A 20,569-nucleotide genomic window follows, 5' to 3' on the forward strand; every position below is an offset into this window, starting at 1 on the left:
ACCATTCTGTCTTCCAGCTCACTTATTCGTCCTTCTGCCTCAGTTATTCTGTTACTGATTCCTTCTAGTGTATTTTTCATTTCAGTTATTGTGTTGTTCATCTCTGTTTGTTTGTTTGTTAGTTCTTCTAGATCTTTGTTAAACATTTCTTGTATTTTCTCAATCCATGCCTCCATTCTGGTTCTGAGATTCTGGATCATCTTTACTATCATTACTCTGAATTCTCTTTCAGGTAGATTGCCTATTTCCTCTTCATTTATTTGGTCTTGTAGGTTTTTTACCTTGCTCTTTCGTCTGTGACATATATTTTTGCCATCTCTCTCTCTTTTTTTAATGAGCGGGATTGTGTTCCTGTCTTACTGGTTGTTTGGCCTGAGGCTTCCAACACTGGAGTTTGTAGGCTGTTGGGTAGAGCTGGGTCTTGGTGCTGAAATGAGGAACTCCGTGAGACCTCACTCTGATGAATATTCCCTGGGGTCTGAGCTTCTCTGTTAGTCCAGTGGTTCCATCATGGAACTCCCACCACAGGAGCTTCAGCCTGACCCCCGGCTCATGAACCAGGGTCCCACAAGCCAAATGGGGTGGCAGAGAGAACAATAACAAAGTAAAAGATAAAATTAGACTAGGAAGCTAACAAATATGTTAGAAAGAATATAAAAATAAAAATAGAGATGAATCAACAACTGGAAGGTACAACAGTACAATTGTAAAAAAGAGGCAGAGGGAAAAGAGGGAAAAAAAAAAGGCAGGGGTGGAGGCTTTGGCTGTGGAGGGCGGGGCCTAAGCAAGGGCAAGGTTTGGGCAGTGGGTGGGGCCTGTGCTTAGGACCCAGAGGTCCGGAAAAGGCCCTCAGGGCTGTGTGGGGTGGGGGGTGGAGCTTAGGCTCAAAGGAACAGGAGGGGCCCAGGCGTGCTCCCCACCCCGGGTCTCAAAGGGCAGGGACCTCACCTGCGAGCCCAGCAGGCTCCCTGAGCTTGAGTGGGAGGGGCAAACTCCCTCTGCTCCCCTCCCACTCCTCCTGGAGGGCCCCTCCCGCCTGCCTCTTCTGATCCTCCCCGGCCTCCCTCCTGTGCCCCCAAGGACCCACACAGCCTGGAGGGGGCTTTGGAGAGCAGGGTCCAGCCTGGGAGCTCAGCAGGCTCCCTGTGCCCGCGTGGGCGGGGCAAACACCCTCAGCTCCTCTCCCACTACTCCCGGAAGGCCCCTCCTGCCTGCCTATCCTGATCTCCCAGGCCTCCCTCCTATGCCTCTAGGACCCACGTGGCCTGAAGGAGGCATTGGTGGGGGTGGCTACCGGCCTGGGAGCTCAGCAGGCTCCCTGGGCCAGAGTGGGCTGGGCGATCACCCTCTGCTTCTTTCCCGCTCCTCCTGGAGGGCCCCTCTTGCCTGCCTCTCCTGATCTCCCTGGCCTCAGGGGCACCGATCCTGTCAGGCCTCCACTTCTCCTCCCCCCTGAGTTCTCCCATGTTCTACCGGTTCATTTGGGGGTTCCTCCTGTCTCCTTGGGCGTCAGGGTCCTCCACCAGCGGCCAGCAGGCACCCTAATTGTGGGGCAATGCTAACTTGGCATCTTCCCACACTGCCATCTTGACTCCTATTCTCACATTTTTATTAGGTAGAACAGGTAGTATTATTTCCACCTTACAGATTGAAGGAAGCTTGTGCTTAAGTGTGAGGTCACAGAATCAACAAGTAGCAAATAGAGGAGAAAACTCTTCTTCCAGCATTTTTAGATAGTCAAGAATTTAAACACCAAAGCCAGTTTCCAAAGGCAAAGACTCTGTATGAATGTTACCTTAATTTTTATAAGTAGCCACAAAACCCAAAGTATTGACATAGATCAATACTTTATACCTGTTTTTCCTTTACTGTTCATCTTTATTGACCATTATATACAATTCTTCTTAGGATAAAAAAGCATTTGAATAGAATAGCATTTACATAAAGTTCAAAACTGACAAGTATAATCTTTAGTGTTAGAAATAAGATTACATTGGGGAGGGGTAGTAACTGGAAGACAATACAAGCGTTCCCTATTTTTAATTTCTTTTTTCAGGGTCTTTTATGTTGTGCTTAGTAGTGTTCTGTTTCTTGAACTGAGTGTGGATATACATAGATATGCTCATACTATAAAAATTCGTCGGATTTTATACTTATAAGTTTGCATTTTTCTATATGTCTTATATATCAACAGAAAAATTTTACTTTAAGAAATGTAAGAATTTATTTATTCATCCTTGCTTGCATCTAAAGAAATTCAGAAATCTTAAAATTACTCATTTCTCTTGGCCTTTTAACATTCAGGCATGTCCAAATACTGAATAATAATTTTAAATTTTAATATTTTAAAAATATTTTCAAATTCTTCTTTCCTCAGCAAAGAAAGAATAATAAGAAGGTTCGAGTGACAGTGAAGCCCCATTTGCTATACAGAGTAAGTTTCCTGTCAGAGAATTCAAAGTTGTTGTTTTTGCTTTGAAAGTATAGAAGGAACAAAATGTTTTGAATACATTCATAGAAAAACTTCTTAAAATTAGAGTTAATAATAATAATTAAATCTTTTTTCTCTTCAGCCTTTAGAACAGCAACATGGAGTCATTCCTGATCGGGATGCAGAATTTCGTCTCTTTGACCGAGTTGTAAATGTGAGAGAGAACTTTTCCGTTCCAGTTGGCCTTCGGGGCACCATCATAGGAATTAAAGGGGGTAATAACTCAATACTTGACGTGTCTCCAACTGCGTTTATATTGTAGAGTGAAATACAAACTTGTGTGTCTTATATGTAAGCAGAAAGCAACTATAAATCAGGAAAAACACTAAATCCTTTTATGTTTTAGTTAAGTTTTTTCCAGCTTTAGGTTTCAGAGAAAATTCTTCTTCTCTATCTTGTGTAATCATCTGGGAAGTGATTAAAACGTGGGGAAGTTGAGGAACAGCTGCTGAAAATTTGGTAGCTTATGTATAGCACATTAAAATTATCTAAAACCTTGGTGAGAATACATACATGTGTTTTCATGAAACTAAGAGAAACATTTCATCGGGTTTCATCTAACCTTGTTCAGGGCTTTACCTTAATTGTCACTGTAATCTCTTGATATCTGTGGAGAAATAAACAAACATGATGCATCAGCTTATTTGTGGTTAAAAGATTTGCATATTTATTTGAATTTTATGAATACAACTAGATATTGTATGTAAAACAGACCTATCAATCTGTTGTACAACAATGTGCATATAGTTAACACTACAATACTATACATTTTAAAATGGTTACAATGATAGATTTTATATTATGTGTTTTTTACAAAAGAAAAAAAAGAAAGAAAAATGAGAGTATGGAAAGAAAAGGGAAGAATTAGCTAAGGATCTAAAAATGCCTCAAAGGGATGCCTGGAGTGAGTAGCTTTGCAACATAGATTCCAAAAAAAGCCAACCCAACATGAAGCAGCAAATCAGGTACCTAGAGGTCAGAGCGCCGGCAGCACTGTCCCTCCATATCCCAGGCACTCAACCTTGGTCTCACTGCCAGAAAGAAGGAAGAGCAGACAGGCCATGAGCCTAAGAGAGCTGCTTATTTATTGCCAACAGTGTGCCTGGCACTTTTACATTTTGCATTTAACCCTCCCAACCACCTGAGAGGGAGATATTATTTCCTCGCCTAAGAGTTTAAGTGACTTGCCCGAATTTACACAAATAAGTGGCAGAGCTGGGATTTGAACTCTTTGCCCTGATTCTTTTCTAACTTTGAGCAGTGGTTCTCCACATTTGCACATCTTTTTGGGGTCTGCCTCTAAAAGACAATTTTCCTCCCTGATTTTTCTTTGAATTTTTTTGGATACATTTCTGGTGCTGAAAATGGAGGCGGAAAGGTTAAGTAGGTTAAGCCCAGGCTAAGTATGGTAAGGGTCAGATGGGTGCAATGAAGCAACCCTCCTGCTGCTGTCTGTTCAGCCTCAGGCATTGGCAGTTCAAATGTTGAGCTTATTGGATTGTACTCTAATTAGACTATCCTGAAAAAGCCTTAGGACTCTGATAACATAGAAGTTTCCTTTCTTCTGACAACCCCTATCAGTAGTAGTGACCACTTGGAATTTTGTCTTGACAAAAATTTTAAAGCTACACCTACTCTGAGTGGAAAAAGCTCTGTCATTGATTAACCATGTCTGCCATGGACATGGAATATAAAGGGAAATCTTTGTCTTACTGCCTTCAGCTGATACCTCATCTCTGTAGTCATCTCCACTAAAGGGGGTGAACAATCCTCCTGTCAATAATCTTTTGAGTAAGTGGCTTCTCCCTCAGACGGGAAACAGGAACTTAGAAAGTGGACCTTAAGCCTTCAGAGGAGAAACTCCTGCCTCCCATTGAGCCCCACTCTCTTGGGTTTAGATTTTAGGTAAAAGTGTCAGGTGAAAGGTACAGCCAGATGGGGAGAATGAGTAAGCCCTGCAGGCCTGGTTTCATTTGGGCAATGAGGGACCAAGAATGAGGGAAACATCCCCCAGCCCCTAACATAGTATCAGGTATGGTATTAGTGTTCTCCCGAGAAACAGAACCAATAGCATGGAAAGGGATGGGGATAGAGATGGGGAGAGAAAGAGAGAGAGAGAGAGTCAATTCTGAAGTTATGTGATAGACTCTATTATTAATTTGGGCTTAGAATTCAAATATTATTATAGCTAATTATTTCACTTTATCTTGGCATTTTAGTAAATTTAAACTTTCCAGTTATATCCCATCATCCTCTCTGCCAAAATTTATTATTTTCTGTTCCTCCTTAAGTTTATTGCACCAGTCTTTCTCACGTGTCTCATGTCTCAGTCATGCCATCCATTATCTACCAAGTCATCTCAGCCAGAACTTTGGAGTAATCTTTGACATCTCTGTTCTTTTTGTCTACACAGGTCACAAAGTCCTGCCAGTTCTAGCTAGTAGTATATCTGTTCTCTCCATTCCATTCCTTTCATTACTGCCATGTCTTCAAATCTTCATTTTCTTTGTCTGATTGTAAGACCTTCTAAACTGCAAATTCCAAAGTTATCTCTTTTATTAACTCTCTTTTTATGAATAATTTCCAACATACACCAAAACAGAGAGAAAAATACAATTAATTCTCACAGCGTCTAATTTAAAATAGTATTATTTTACTTTAAGTTAATACTAGTAAGGGCATCTGTGAGCTTATTTTCTTTTCATTCACTCTCTGTATTGATAGTTATAATGCTTCTTATACCCCAAAAACTTACATGCTGATTTTTCTTTCAGCGTATGATTTTTCAGTCTCTCTCTTTTTTAAACAGCTAATAGAGAAGCTGATGTACTATTTGAAGTGTTATTTGATGAAGAATTTCCTGGAGGTTTAACAATAAGGTTTGTATTTCCAGATGATAATTTCACTTTGTAAATATGCCCATCTGGCCAATAGCTACAGTACTTGTTTATTTGTCCACAATTTCAGTTCCTAGTATGTACAAGACATCATACTTGCTACCAAGGGTGTAACAGTGAATAAGACAGACATGGTTTCTACCCTCATGGAGCTTTCATTTTAGTAGCGGGGGGATACATTGGCTTGGCCAAAAAGTTCGTTCGGGTTTTCCGTATGATGGTACCAAAAACCTGAACGAACTTTTTGGCCAATCCAATAATTAACTTACTACAATATTAATTTTTTAATTAAAATGTGACAAGTGCTGGGAAGAAGTATTTCAGGTATCTATAATAGTGTGATCTGTCCTGAGAGTTCTAGAAAGGCTTTCTTTAAGCAGTGACGTTTAAAATGGGACATGAAGAATAGGTAACTGGAGGAAGAGTTACAAGTGGTCAGGAAGAAAGAATAGCATATACAACAGAGGACATTTTCTCTCATTTAAAAACTAAAAGAATGCAGGTGTGTCAACTTCAGCAACTGTGTAAGATTAGAGTAAGGGAGAAGAGCAAGGACCACACTGTGCAGGAACTGGTAAGCCACTTTCAGGAAATGCTAAGGATCTTGGTATCTTGGTCTTTATCATTAAAGCAATGTGAAGCCATCAAAATCAGAAATGTGACATGATCAGATTTGCTTTTTTTTATGGTTAAATAACTTGAGGAATAGAAACGTTCTTTGAATTGAGTGACATTTTAAGTCTTGGTCATTTGTTTTAGTGGCGTTGTGGGTGCTCAAGCTAGATTGGGTTGGTTTGAGGAGTGAATGGCAGGTGTAACAAGGGAGGCAAGAAACTGAGCTGACCCTTGAGAAGTTTGACCATGAAGGAGAGAAACGATAACTGGGGGTGAGCAGGTTTAAAGGAAGAGGATTGGATTGTTTGTTTTTAATTTAACATGGCGGAGACTTGTTATTTTGGGGAGCATTAATAGAAATTAATCTATTTTTAATTAATAGAAATTAGTTAATAGAAATTAATCTATTTGGGGGAGCATTAATAGAAAGAAAGTTAAAAGTTATAGGAAAAAGATCATGTTAGAATGAGAGGTGCCATGAAATATTAGAAGGTGTGGGCTCTTTCACTTAACCTTTGTGTTACCTTAGGTAGGTTAGTTAAAAGCATTCTGACCCTCAGTTTCCTCATCTGTAATGAAGATGTGCACTTCACTAGGTGATTGTGAATGTCAAGTGAAGTCCTTTCCAGTTTTCCTTTCTCCCGTCTAAACACCAACCGGAAAACTGAACTGAAGTTAGCTTAGTTTCTTCTTCTCCTCTGTTTTGATTAGTGGTAATTAAAATAAAAAATTAATTACTCTTATTTAGCCTATTTGCATAAAATCACAATCTTCAGTCCTTATAAGTAGTGATCACATTCAGAATACTATTATTGTTTTGCAACTTGAATGTGCCTATTACCCAAAGACTTTACTGTCTGCACTCTTAAATGCAGCAGCAGGGTCTGGATCCCATATCTGATTTTATTTTTCATGAAAATGTTTGATTACCAATAACTTTAGGCGAAATAACTTTGAAATATATTTTTAAGATGATTAACTTTTTTCTCAGGGTTTTTTTTTTTTCCTCTCCTAGGTAGAGACACTGGATTTCTTGACTGAGAGCTGTGGAAAAGATTACATGCCTGCAATATATTCATTTCTATAATGCAGAATCTTAAACTATAGTTCTCACAAAAATATTTTCTAGAAATCTTACAAAGATTTCTCATGAAAGAATTCTGCTTCCCCATGATCTCAGAATATAAGAAAATTACATTCTAAAGAGGGTATAGAGTTGAAAACTTTTGACCAGAGAAGGCATTTTAATATCTAAACACTTTTATCAAGGCCAGGAAGGAAGGAAATCACAAATACTTGTCTCTTAGCCTTCCCAGTTCTGGAACATTATGATGGGAAGATGAGGATAAAAAGAGCTGGACTCAACAATTGATCAGGAGACAAAAGTGATCAAAGCTAACATTTGCCCTGTTGCATAGGTAGAGCCACACTAGCTCCACACTGGGTAGCTTCATAACCTTTTAAAGAAGTTTGACATTTAATTCATGAATTTTTGGTTAACTCAGCTATTATGTTGCAAGCCTTCCGAGGACAAACTAACACACACACACCCCTACACACACAACTATACCTCTAGAACATTTTTCCCCCCACTTAGTAGCACTGAATACTCTATTCAGAAACTTTACAGAAATCTTATAAATTGAGATCTTTCTATGATTTCAAGTTCCTCTACTGAATTTAAAAGTAATATTTATTAATTTGGATTATAGACTGTCCACCCCAAAATTATTTGATTTTTTTAGCTCCCTTTAGTATTAATTTCCTCTGACCCTGATAAAACTTTTTTACTGTTAGGTGTTCACCTGGTAGAGGTTATCGACTGCCAACAAGTGCCTTGGTGAACCTTTCTCATGGGAGTCGCTCTGAAACAGGAAATCAGAAGTTGACAGCCATTGTGAAACCACAGCCAGCTGTGAATCACTATAGCTCAAGTTCATCAATTTCATCTGGGCATTTGGGAGGTCTGAACCATTCCCCTCAATCACTTTTTGTTCCTACTCAAGTAAGACTTTTATTTAAATAATGATCTTGTAAATATCTGTTTTCTCTTTATATATTTACTTGGTAGACTAACACTTACTTTGTCTTATATCACCCAAATGTCCTATATTATCTCCTACAAAATGACATTAATTTGAAAGGTAAGGGAGAGGACTATATCATGTTTATCAAAAGCAATTTTCAAATTCCCACCATATAACTCATGGGTGATTTCCTTTATTTCATCTTCCTGAGGGCAAAACTTGAATTGTTTTGTGTGAGATACTTTTTATTTAATTCCATGGCCCCAAATTTTAACCAAACTTTTTGTTTTGTTTTGTTTTGTTTTTGAACATCTTTATTATCTTTATTATAATTGCTTTACATTGTTGTGTTAGTTGCTGCTGTATAACAAAGTGAGTCAGCTGTATGTATACGTATATCGCCATATCCCCTCCCTCTTACGTCTCTCTCCCACCCTCCCTATCCCACCCCATCACAAAGCACCGAGCTGATCTCCCTGTGCTATGTGGCTGCTTCCCACTAGCTATCTATTTTACATTTAACCAAACTTTTTAATCCAAATAGCACATGTTTATTATAGACTAAGTAGAAAACAGATAAGTAGATGATAACAAAGGAAACAAGCAAAAATCCTCTCAAATCTCGTTGTTAACCACTGTCAAATTTTGGTGCATATTTTTCTAGATTTTTAATATGCATGAAATCAGTTCTCCATAAGTAATAGCAGATTTTTTTAATCAGATTATTTTTGTGTAAGATAAAAAATTTTTAAATTTTTTTTAATTTTAAGTTTATTTACCTTTGGCTGCGTTGGGTCTTCGTTGCTGCACACGGGCTTTCTCTAGTTGCAGCGAGCGGGGGCTGCTTTGTTGTGGTGCGCAGCCTTCTCATTGCAGTGGCTTTTCTTGTTGCAGAGCACGGGCTCTAGGCGCACGGGCGTCAGTAGTTACAGCACACGGGCCCTAGAGCATGCGGGCTTCAGTAGTTGTGGCACGTGGGCTCAGTAGTTGCGGTGCATGGGCTCCAGAGCACAGGCTCAGTAGTTGTGGTGCACAGGTTTGGTTGCTCCGCGGCATGTGGGATCTTCCTGGACCAGGGATCGAACCTGTGTCCCCTGCATTGGAGGTGGATTCTTAACCACTGCGCCACCAGGGAAGTCCCCAAAAATTTTTAAATAAATATTATTAAATGTTAGCTTGAATAAGATAATATGCCAGTACACTGGAAGACCAAAAAAAAATCTTTTGGTGGGATATTGATTCAGTATAATCTTTTATAGCATTTGTTATGCTTTAAATATTTTTTAATAACCAATTACATCTGTAGAAGAACATTTTCACTCCAGCAGTATACTTTTCTGATTACTATACTGAGCTCCAGAAAAAAAGAACTGAGATAACAGATAATGAAATTTAAATATCCTGTCTACTGCTAAATAGCTTTAATAAATAATTTCATTTTTAATCTGTATCTTTATTTTTTCATGTTTCAGTTTTCCTTAAGAAGTTTTTTGTACTTTCCCAGGTACCTGCTAAAGATGATGATGAATTTTGCAACATTTGGCAATCCTTACAGGGATCTGGAAAGGTTCAACACTTGCAGCCACCTCTACAAGAGAAGGTTAGTATACCTTGCTTGATGGACATTTAATTTTTTTTAATTTATTTTATATTTCTCTTTTAGGTATGCAGTGATTGATTTTCCTCCTGAAATCTCATAAAATAGAAATAACACTTTGATCTTGAATTTTCATAGTTCTCTTAGACTACATGTGTTTTTGGACTAATGAGTAAGAATGTAGACAATTTTTCTTTTTAATAAAGGCTTTAATGGCACTCATTAACTTATTCACTTCCACTTGAATGTATAGCTTTATGCTGGCAGTTGGTTGTCTTAAATGTGAATGAGCAAATTCACATTCCTTAATAGAGTTTAAGAAGAGGAAAGAAATTCTGCTAAAAGAGTAGACTCAGGCACCAAAAAAAAAGGAAAAAGAAAAGGAATGAATTCCTACTACGTTTTTTGGTAACCTAACTTCTCAGCTTAGGTCAAAAAGGAATGTCCTCTCAGGTTTATAAACCAGTAGCCTGCATCATGAGGGCCTAATTTATTCTAATGTCCTCCCGTGATGGTGGCATCATCAGTGCTAGGGAGGGGAAAATAGCAAAGGGAATGTTCGTAAAGCAAACATAAAAAGTGAGAGTGCCAACAACAAGGTAAGTCAACTGTACTTCAGTTTTTAAATAAATAATAAAGTGGGAAAAATAATCTAAACAAAGTTAAAAAAAAAAAGTGAGAGTTACAACGCACAGGTCACTTCTGCCAATATGCTATTTTAAGTTTTCTTTAGATCATTCATAAATCTTTCTACATAAATGTAATCCGTAACCAGATTTTTAAACCCTCTTTTCCTCTCTTATTTATTTAATATGGCTAATTCCTCAAGAGTGATTTTTTATCATTCATTCATTCAACATGTATTTATTAAGTGCCTACCATGTGTCAGGCATTGTTCTATGCACTGAGAATATAGCTGCAAACAAAACAAAAATCCTGGCTCTCATACAGTTAGTACTGTAGGGAGGAAAGGACAATAAATAAGACCCCAAAAAATGGCATATTAGATAATAATATAAGTTTGAGAAAAATTGCAGGGAAGCAGGATAGGGAATTTTGGGGAGGGGGAAGGCAAGGTTTTGCAGGGGTTTTGTTTTTGTGTTTTTGTTTTTTTGCTTTGTTGATTTGTTTTGTTTGTTTTCTGGTTTGGGGTTTTTATTTTATTTTGGTTGTGCTGGGTCTTGGTTGCAGCAGGCGGGCTCCTTAGTTGCGGGTCATTAGCTCCTTAGTTGCGGCACGTGGGCTTCTGAGTTGCAGCAGGCAGGTTCCTTAGTTGCAGCTCACAGGCTCCTTAGTTGCAACTTACTGGCTTCTTAGTTGTGGCACACAGACTCCTTACTTGTGGTGTGCAAACTCTAAGTTGCAGCATGCATGTGGGGATCTAGTTCCCTGACCAGGGATCGAACCCGGGCCCCCTGCGTTGGGAGTGTGGAGTCTTAACCACTGCGCCACCAGGGAAATGCCCTGCAGTTTTAAGTGGAATGTTCAGGTAACATTTGAGCAAAGATTTGAACGAAATGAGGAGTGGATATACAGATATCTGAGGGGAGGGTATTCAAGACAAAGTCAAAGGCCCTGTTGGGGGTGGTGATCCCTGGCATACACAAGGATGAGAAGACCATTTGGCTGAATCAGTAGGGTGAGTTGTAGGAAATGTAATTAGAGAGGTAAGAGATTGATACTATGTAGGACCTCCTGGACCATTATAAGGACATTGGCTTTTACTCAGTGAGATAGGGAATCAGCAGAGGGTTTTTGCACAGCACAGTTACATGATTTGACTTACATTTTAATAGGATCACTCTGCCTGCTATCTTGAGAATAGAATGTAGAGGAACCAAGGTGGAAACAGAGACTAGTTCAGAGACTACTGAAATCATCAAGATAGAGTTGATATTGACTTGGACCAGGGTAGTAGGACCCTGTGAAAAGTGGTCAAATTCTAAACATATTTGGAAGGGATTTCCAGCTGATGATGAATTGGATATGCGGGTAAAAGAGAAAGAATGTATTAAAGGATGTGACTCTTAAGGTCTGGATAGAGGGGCTATTAACTGAGATGGGAAAGACTGCAGATCTGGTAGGTTTGTGGGGGAAGATCAGGAGTTCAATTTTGGTAAGTTTGAGATGTATACTAAACATTTAAGAAGAGTTATTGGAGTTAGGTATTTGAGTGGAGATGTAGAGTTGGACGTTGAGTCTGAAGGTCATCAGTGTTGTCCAGGCTGGAGAGAGAAATTTGGGAATCATTATATACATATAAATGTATATACACCCACACATATACTTATACATATATGTGTGTATATGTGCATATGTGTGTGTGCATGTATGTGTATATATCTATATCTCCTTACCTATATCCAAGAAAGTGGATAGATACGAAAAAAAGTTCAACAACTTAGCCTTAGAGCATTCCATCCTTCAAGAGTCAGTGAGACTAGGTGGAACACAAAGAAGACTGAGAAGGAATGGCTGGTGAGACGGGAGGAAAACCACGGAAGGGTGGTTTCTAGATGCCACGTGAAGAACAGATGTCAGAGAGAACAGAGTAATCAACTGTGTCAAACGCTGCTGATGGATCAATTAAGATGAAAACTGAGAATTGACTACGCACAGAATTAGCACACGAAGGCCATTGGGAACCTTGACAAGAACAGTTTCAGTTAAGTGATAGGAGCGAAATACTGATTAGAGTGGGTTTAAGAGAAAAGAGGAAGAGAGAAATTGGAGGCAGCAAATAACAGGTAATTCTTTCAAGGAGTTTTGCTCTAAGAGAAAACATTACCCCGAGTCTCTCCTCTTTCCTTTGCCTATTTGTTCAGGTTCTTTGTTAACCTCTGTTCTTCCAGCCTTTCACTGGGGGCTGTTCCCCAAAATGCAACAGTTTTCTTTTCCCTTTTGCCTTATTCCTTGACTGGTGATTTTGGGTCTTACTTCTCTGCTAATTACCACTTAATCTATGTCTCTAATTCCAACCTCTCAATCAAGATCTAACCCAATATCTCCAGCTTTCTAGAAGACAGGTATAGATGGATGCTCCGCCATCACCTCAACTTCAAGATATCTCACAACTGACCTCATCTAAAGCCTCTTCTCTTATCCTTATTTTCTAACACAACCGTTTACTCAGGCATATAATCTGAAAAGCATGAAGTCAAAAATTTTTGCTTCTTCTCTCTAATATTTTTGCATTGAGTCCCCAGATCTTTTTACCCCTTCTCAGTTTTTACAACTGGACCTTAAATTGTCATCCCAGCCCTAGATTAACCTCCTACCTGTGCTTCGTGTTTCTTATGTCTTTCCTTTCTAGTCCTTCTTACGTAGTACTTCCTACCTAATCTTTCCTAAAGATCCTTTCACCAGTGTTGCTCAATCATGGCATAATTGAGCAACATATCTAATTAATAAGGACTCCTGCTTTTGAACTCAGTTTATGCCCTGTGGCAGTATAGTGAAGATAAATCTGGTATTAGACTCAGAATCAGGAAATCAGGTTTTGTGCCTCAAGTTGCACAAATCTGATTTCCCTGGGCTTCTGTGGCCTCGTGTATAAAATTAAGGCTTGGACTTAGATGAACTCTGAGGTCTTTTCCAGCCCTCAAATAGTGTTGTTCAAATAGTCTAGAATGTATAGGGCTTCCTGTTTAGTACTAGTGGAATTCAACCTCAACTCAAGCTAATATTTAGGCCTTCTATAATCCAACTCTGCATAGTTCTTATACATATAAGTATGTCAACTATTTGGTAAAATGGTCTGTTCTAATCAGATTGGTCTCCTAACTTTCCCTTTCCCATAAACAGGTAATTTCCATTTCAGATTATGTGTTTGCATTGTTCCTTCCACTTTAGGATGCCCTTTCCTCTCTCCCTGCCAAAAAGTCTACTAGCTATTACCACCAATTTCCTTGAGATGGAACACCACACTTGATATTATATTTCCTCAGAATCTTCTGTATGCATCTCTTATTATTAGGTGCTATTTCATTATTTATATCAGCTGAACACTCCCATGTTTTATCTCCTGTATATTCTAAGAATTATGAGCCACCACATATAACACTTATATCCATGAAGCCTTAATAAGCAGCCTGGAATTCATCTGATAAGCAAATTCTAGAGAACTCAACATGATTTTTTTAAAAAACAAAAAGGTATTCAAGCTTCTGGAAAAGGCAAAACTATAGAGTCAGTAAAAATATCAGTGGTTGCCAGGGATTATTGGGAATGGGAGAGATGAATTGGTGGAGCACAGAAGATTTTTAGAGCATTGAATATGCTCTGTATGATACTATAGTGATGGATACATGTCGTTACACATTTGTCCAAACCCATAGAATATATAACACCAAGAGTGAACCCAATGTAAAATAAGGACTTGGGGTAACAATTATATGTCATTGTAGGTTCATCAGTTGTCACAAATGCACCACTCCAGTGGGGATGTTGATAACGGGGAACGCTATGCATGTGTGGGGCGGGAGGTATAGTAGAAATCTGTGTACCTTCCTCTCAGTAATTGGTGTGAACCTAAAACTGCTCTTTCAAAAAGTCTTTAAGGGCTTCTGGTGGCTCAGTGGTTAAGAATCCACCTGCCAACACAGGGGACATGGGTTCGAGCCCTGGTCTGGGAAGATCCCGCATGCCGCAGAGCAACAAAGCCCATGCACCACAACTACCGAGCCTGCGCTCTAGAGCCCGCGAGCCACAACTACTGAGCCCATGTGCCACAACTACTGAAGCCCGCGCGCCTAGAGCCCGTGCTCCACCACAAGAGAAGCCACTGCAATGAGAAGCCCACGCACCGCAACGAAGAGTAGCCCCTGCTCGCCGCAACTAGAGAAAGCCCATGCCCAGCAACAAAGACCCAACACAGCCAAAAATAAATAAATAAATTTATTTTTTTTAAGTCTTTGAAAAAACATTCTTTATTGGCAGAATATGACAATGTGACTGACACAAATAGCTTTATGTAGACATCAAACAGAATAACAAAAAAAATACTTAAAAGTAGGATATTTTCTTTCTAATTAAACTTAGGGCACTTTTTCTCTGAAACGGTACTGTGAACATGGGTTCTAGAGTTAGAGCTCAGATATCAGCTCTCCTATTTAGTTCTGTAACCAATTACATTATCACCTTGAGCCTCAGTTTACTCCTTTATAACATGGAATCAAAATACACTATAGCATTTTTATGATTATAGCATTATTATACTGATGTTAAGATAATGGATGCAAAGTACATCTTAACCATGTCTGGCACATGATAGACACACAGTATTCGTTCACACCAATTTATTGATCCTGATGTTCTAATTCCCTCCTTTAGAGTCAGAATCCCCCACCAGCCATTGTGCTATGTGGATGGAAATCTCTTGGCCCTTTTTTTTAAAGAGTAAAGAGCCCTAGATGTTCTTGTGCATATGAGCTCATCAGACCTTCCTTCACACTTTGGTGCATATCACAACCATTTTGGAGCATGTCCACTGCCAACTAAGACACGATGTGCCTTTGTACCCAGTGTTCATTCGTCTGTGCTCAGAAAAAAATAAATAGGGCCCACCCAAAACAAAATTGTGTAATCATTGTAAAGTGATTAATTTGTATTGAACATCTCCAGCCCCTACCTCTGCTTCCCCTTCCCACTTCAGCTGTGGCAACTTATCTGTCTCTTTTTGCCTTCAGGCCTCTTCTCCCTATCAGAAAGCAAAAGGATCTGCTGTGATCTTTACATGAAACTTACTCATGTCATTTTGCTAATTTTGTCCATGCACTGTCTCAATTACAGTAGCTTTATAATCAGTCTTGCTATCTGGTAGTAGTAATAGTCTTCCAGCATTTGAAAACCTTGACATTATAAATATTAATTAATAAAAATCAGGTATTGGGGGAAAGGATGTGAAAGGGCTAATAATATCCTCAACTTTTATAACAGAGGGACAGGAATGATGACTTTTTAAAAACTCTAATGGAAATTTTTAAAATAACGAAGTCAAGAAAATAGTATAATAAATCTACATGTACCCATCCTTTACCTTGAACATGTCCAGTTCTGTTTCTTCCATGATACCTATTCATTTCCTATCCCCACATACCCCAGAGATAGGATTATTTTGAAGCAAATCTAGAGGGATCTTTAGATGCTGATATTTCTGTTATGAAGAAACATTCACCTAAAGTTTAATCTTTAGTTTCTGTATTAACTTCAAACAAAATTAGATTGAATTCTTTCTATTGAAAGCATTTTTGTAAAATGATTGTTTTCTGTGTACCTTACTATCTAACTAATGCATAGAGAAACGTCTGGAGTGGTGATCATAATGTTAATAATGGTTATTTTGGGGGCAGTAGAATTTGAGTAGTTTTCTTAAATTCTCTATAGTTTTCTTGCATTCCTTAAATCTTTTTCTAGTGAGCTCTATAACTTTTATAAAAATAATAGGGGCTTCCCTGGTGGCGCAGTGGTTGGGAGTCCGCCTGCCCATGCAGGGGACATGGGTTCGTGACCCGGTCCGGGAGGATCCCACATGCCGCGGAGCGGCTAGGCCCGTGAGCCATGGACGCTGGGCCTGCGCGTCCGGAGCCCGTGCTTCGCAATGGGAGAGGCCACAACAGTGAGAGGCCCGCGTAACGCAAAAAACAAGTAATAATAGTAATAATAATAATAAAGTATGTATTAAGCATTGAGGAAGAGAAGTAGTTTTAATATTAAGAGTTTGTTTAAATCATTTATAAGAATTTTAATTTTCAGGGTGCAGGTCTACCTCAAGAAATATGTCAAGTAACTCAACATCACAAATCTGGCTTTAATGAGAACAGTGTTAAGCAAAGAAAACATGAGCCTCACAGAAAATGTAAGTTATGAGTTAGAAAGTATACTTGTGGTGCTAACTGCTTCCTTTTATTTTTATTAATTAACAGCTTTATTGAGTTATAATTCATACATGATAAAATTCATCCTTTTAAAGTACACAATCAGTGTTTTTTGGTGTTTTCACAAAGTTGTACAACCAATGCCACTGTCTAAATTTAGAACAATTTCATCTCCCCAAAAAGAAATACCATACTTATTAGTAGTGATTCCCCTAGCCCTGGCAACCACTAATTTACTTCTGCCTCTATGGATTGACCTATTCTGGATATTTCATGTAAACAGAACCATAAAATATGTGACCTTTGAGACTGGCTCCTTTCACTTGGCATAATCTTTTCAAGGTTCATCCATGTTGTAGCATGTATCAGTACTTCATTCCCTTTTACAGCTGAACAATATTCTATAGTATGAATACTACATTTTGTTTATCCATTCATCCATTGATGGACATTTGGATTGTTTCCACCTTTGGGCTGTAATAAATAATGCTGCTGTGGATGTTTATGTACAAGTTTTTGTGTGAACATATGTTTGCAGTTCTCTTGGGTACATATGAATGAATGGAATAACTGAGTCATGTGTTAACTCTATGCTTAACATTTTGTGGAACTACCAAACTGTTTTCCAAAGTAGCTGTACCATTTTACATTCCCACCAGCAATATATTAGGATTCAATTTCTTTACATCCTCCATAACACTTCTTATTATCCATCTTTTTTATTATAGCCATCCTAGTGAATGTAAAGTGGAGTCTCCTTGTGGTTTTCATTTGTAATTCATTAATGACTAATAGTGTTGAACATTTTTTCATGTGCTTATTGGCTGTTTGTATATCTTCTTTGGAGAAATATATATTCAGATCCTTTGCTCATTTTAAAATTGGGTTGTCTTTTTATTCTTGAGTTGTAAGACTTCTTTTTATATTCTGTATCCTGTATGCTGAGCAGATATTTGATTTGCAAATATGTGCTCTCATTCTCTGGGTTGTCTTTTAACTTTTTTTTACAGTGTCCTTGAAGCACAAAAGTTTTTAATTTTCATCAAGTCCGACTTATCTATTTTTTTCTACTTTTTCTTTGTTTGCTTATGCTTTAGGTATCGTCTAAGAAACCATTGCCTAATTCAAGGTCACACAAATTTACACCTATGTTTTCTTCTAAGAGTGTTATAGTTTTAGCTCTAACGTTTAGGTCATTTTTTTTCATTTTTGAATAAGTATATACATGGTATGAGATAGGGGTCCGTATTCACTCTTTTGCATGTAGATATCTAGTTGTCCCAGAACTATTTGCTAAAAGACAGTTCTTTCCCCATTGAATTCTCCTTGCACTCCATTGAATTGTCTTGGCACCCTTGTCAGAAATCAATTGACCATAGATGTATGGGTTTATTTCTAGTTTGTCAATTCCATTTCAACTATCTATATGCCATCTTTTTGGAACAACACACCGTCTTCATTACCATAACTTTGTTATCAGTTTTAAAATTGGGAAGTTTGAATCCTCCAACATTGTTTTTCTTTTTCAAGATTATTTTGTCTGTTCTGGTCTCTTGCATTTCCATATGAATTTTAGGATCAGCTTGTCTATTTCTGCAAATATGGCAGCTGGAATTTTTATAGGGATCATAATGAATCTGTAGACCACTTTGGGTAGTACTGTCATTTAGCAATATTAAGCCTTTCTATTTTCTTTCAATGATGTCTTGTAGTTTTCAGTGTACAAGTCTTGAACTTTTTAAATTAAATTTATTTCTAAGTATTTTATTCTATATAATACTATTGTCAGTGGAACTGTGTTCTTAATTTGGTGGGGGGGAGATTGTTCATTACTATTATAGAAATAAAACTGACTTTTGTTTATTGATCTTGTATCCTCCCACCTTGTTGAACTTATTTATTTGCCCTAATTTTTTTGGCTTCTGCAAATAGAGATAGTTTTACTTCTTCCTATACAATCTGGATGCCTTTTATTTATTTTTCTTGCCTAATTGCTGTGGATAAAACCACCAGTACAATGTTGAATAGCAGTGGTGTCACTTTTTATTTTCCTCCTTTTTGCAAGAATTCTTCCTTACCTTCCTCTCTTCCTTTCTTTTCCCCTCTCTGTTCTCTCTCTTCCCTTTCCTTCCCATCTTTGTCCCTTCCTTCCTCTCTCATTCCATCCCCTCCCTCCCCCTTCCATCCCCTTACTTCTTTCCTCATCCTCTCTTTCCTCTTTTGTTTCTCCCTCTCTCCCTTCTTCCTTCCTTTCTTCCTTCCTTCTTTTCTTCTTTTTCCCCTTTCCTCCTTCCTCTTCTAATCCATCCTTTTCACTTTCTTTCTGTTCCCATCACTTCCACTTAACACGAATAATAAAATAGCTTCCTAACTGGTCTCTTACTCCTTCTACCTAGCTAATAAGCCACTGCCATATTATAATTTTCTAAAGGCACAATTCTGATCAGATTCCTACCAGCTCAAAACCTTTCTGTGATTGTGCCTATTGCCTACCAGTATAATTCCATGGTCTTCAGTCCTTTGCAGATTGTGGCTGCAGCCTGCTTCTCTAGTTCAATTAAGCTGCATTATACTCCTCAACCTCCAGCAGAACTGGTCTGTTTTTAGTTCCACAAATATTCCTTGCTTTCTGCTTCTACTATTATTTGTCTTTTCTCCTATTATTTCCTTTGCTGGAATACTTAACCTCTTATTCTGCCCTTTGGAAACCTGCCGTCCTGCAAGGCTCAATCAGATGCCACCTTTCTTTTTCCCTATTGTTGTCATCTGTGAGTTTCTCTTCTCACCCTCATCTAAATTATAAGTTCCTCAAGATCAGGGCCTTTGTCTCCTTGGAATTACGTGAATTTTTTACACAGTGACTTGCTATGGTGAATACTGGGTAAATTTAATTGGTGTGCAGCAAATTTCATTTAACAAAATTTCTATTTTCTTGTCTCTAGTTAAAGAAGAGTGTAAGAGTCCTAAAACTGAGAGTCGGTCACAAAAAATATCAAATAGGCAGGTAAGCTTCTTAAAATCACATTTCTAGTAGCCCACTTTTTTTTTCTTTTTTTTTAAACATCTTTATTGGAATATAATTGCTTTACAGTGGTGTGCTAGTTTCTGCTTTATAACAAAGTGAATCAGTTATGCATATACATATGTCCCCATATCTCTTCCCTCTTGCGTCTCCCACCCTCCCTATCCCACCCCTCTAGGTGGTCACAAAGCACCGAGCTGATCTCCCTGCACTATGCTAGTAGCCCACTTTTTATTGTAGTTGGTGGCTCTGTGGCATCTGACTGAATTTTGCAGCCCTTTCAGCCAGATTCATAAAGTGCATGACAAGAGGGTTGCTGAGCCTGTCAGTCACTTGGATGGGAGGTTGCACAGCTAGAGTCCAGGATTTGGAACTAGAGAGACCTGAAGTTCTGGTTCTGCCATTTTACAGCTAGGTGGCCTTGAGCAATTCACTACACTTCTCACAGCCTCAATTTCTTCATCTTTAAAATGGAGATAAAAATATATCATTTGTGTCTCTCATTATATATAGTCTATATATACATAAATACATACAAACATACCTATATATATGAATATATGTGGGTACATTATATGTATAAAATATGTAGAAATATGTTTGTGTATTCAATGAAAGTATATGGACCAACATGGCAAAGTTAACAGTTAATTCTGTGGAGTTAGGTTAATGGGGGAAACTGAGATCATTTATGTTTTATTTTATATAGTTTGTTGTTTGATAAGGAGTATATATATATTTTATAATCAAAAAAACATTTTTTTTCAAAAAAACATTTTAAGTCTAAAAACATTTATGTACACTTATATGCATTTTATATGCATATTATATAACACAAAGTTTTTAAAAATTAGATCTCTTATAAGCTATAATATATTACATTTATAAAAGATACCTTAGCAGATATCTTGGCACATAACAGGTTCTCAGCCCATTAATTTTTAGATACCAATAAAGGGTTGAATTGCATGACTTTCAGAGTCATCTCTTTCTGCAACTCTTATGCTATAATTTCCTTTCTTCTAGAGAGGGGTTCGTAAACTCT

At 38.1% G+C, this 20,569-nt stretch overlaps 1 protein-coding gene across 3 annotated transcripts in view; it reads left to right on the forward strand.

Annotated features, from left to right (window-relative positions):
* The window catches only part of XRN1 (5'-3' exoribonuclease 1), a 104,223-nt gene that overhangs the window by 65,242 nt on the left and 18,412 nt on the right, over positions 1–20,569 (forward strand). For all 3 annotated transcript variants that reach the window (XM_028489069.2, XM_024131807.3, XM_024131809.3), the window contains exons 28-34: positions 2,378–2,434; positions 2,574–2,706; positions 5,301–5,370; positions 7,801–8,008; positions 9,535–9,630; positions 16,381–16,483; positions 19,445–19,506. In XM_028489069.2, coding sequence (XP_028344870.1) covers positions 2,378–2,434; positions 2,574–2,706; positions 5,301–5,370; positions 7,801–8,008; positions 9,535–9,630; positions 16,381–16,483; positions 19,445–19,506 — 729 coding nt within the window. The remainder of the gene's footprint in view (positions 1–2,377; positions 2,435–2,573; positions 2,707–5,300; positions 5,371–7,800; positions 8,009–9,534; positions 9,631–16,380; positions 16,484–19,444; positions 19,507–20,569) is intronic.

The sequence above is a fragment of the Physeter macrocephalus genome, chromosome 1, assembly GCF_002837175.3.
Source record: "Physeter macrocephalus isolate SW-GA chromosome 1, ASM283717v5, whole genome shotgun sequence".
In the NCBI taxonomy this organism is placed as follows: domain Eukaryota; kingdom Metazoa; phylum Chordata; class Mammalia; order Artiodactyla; family Physeteridae; genus Physeter; species Physeter macrocephalus.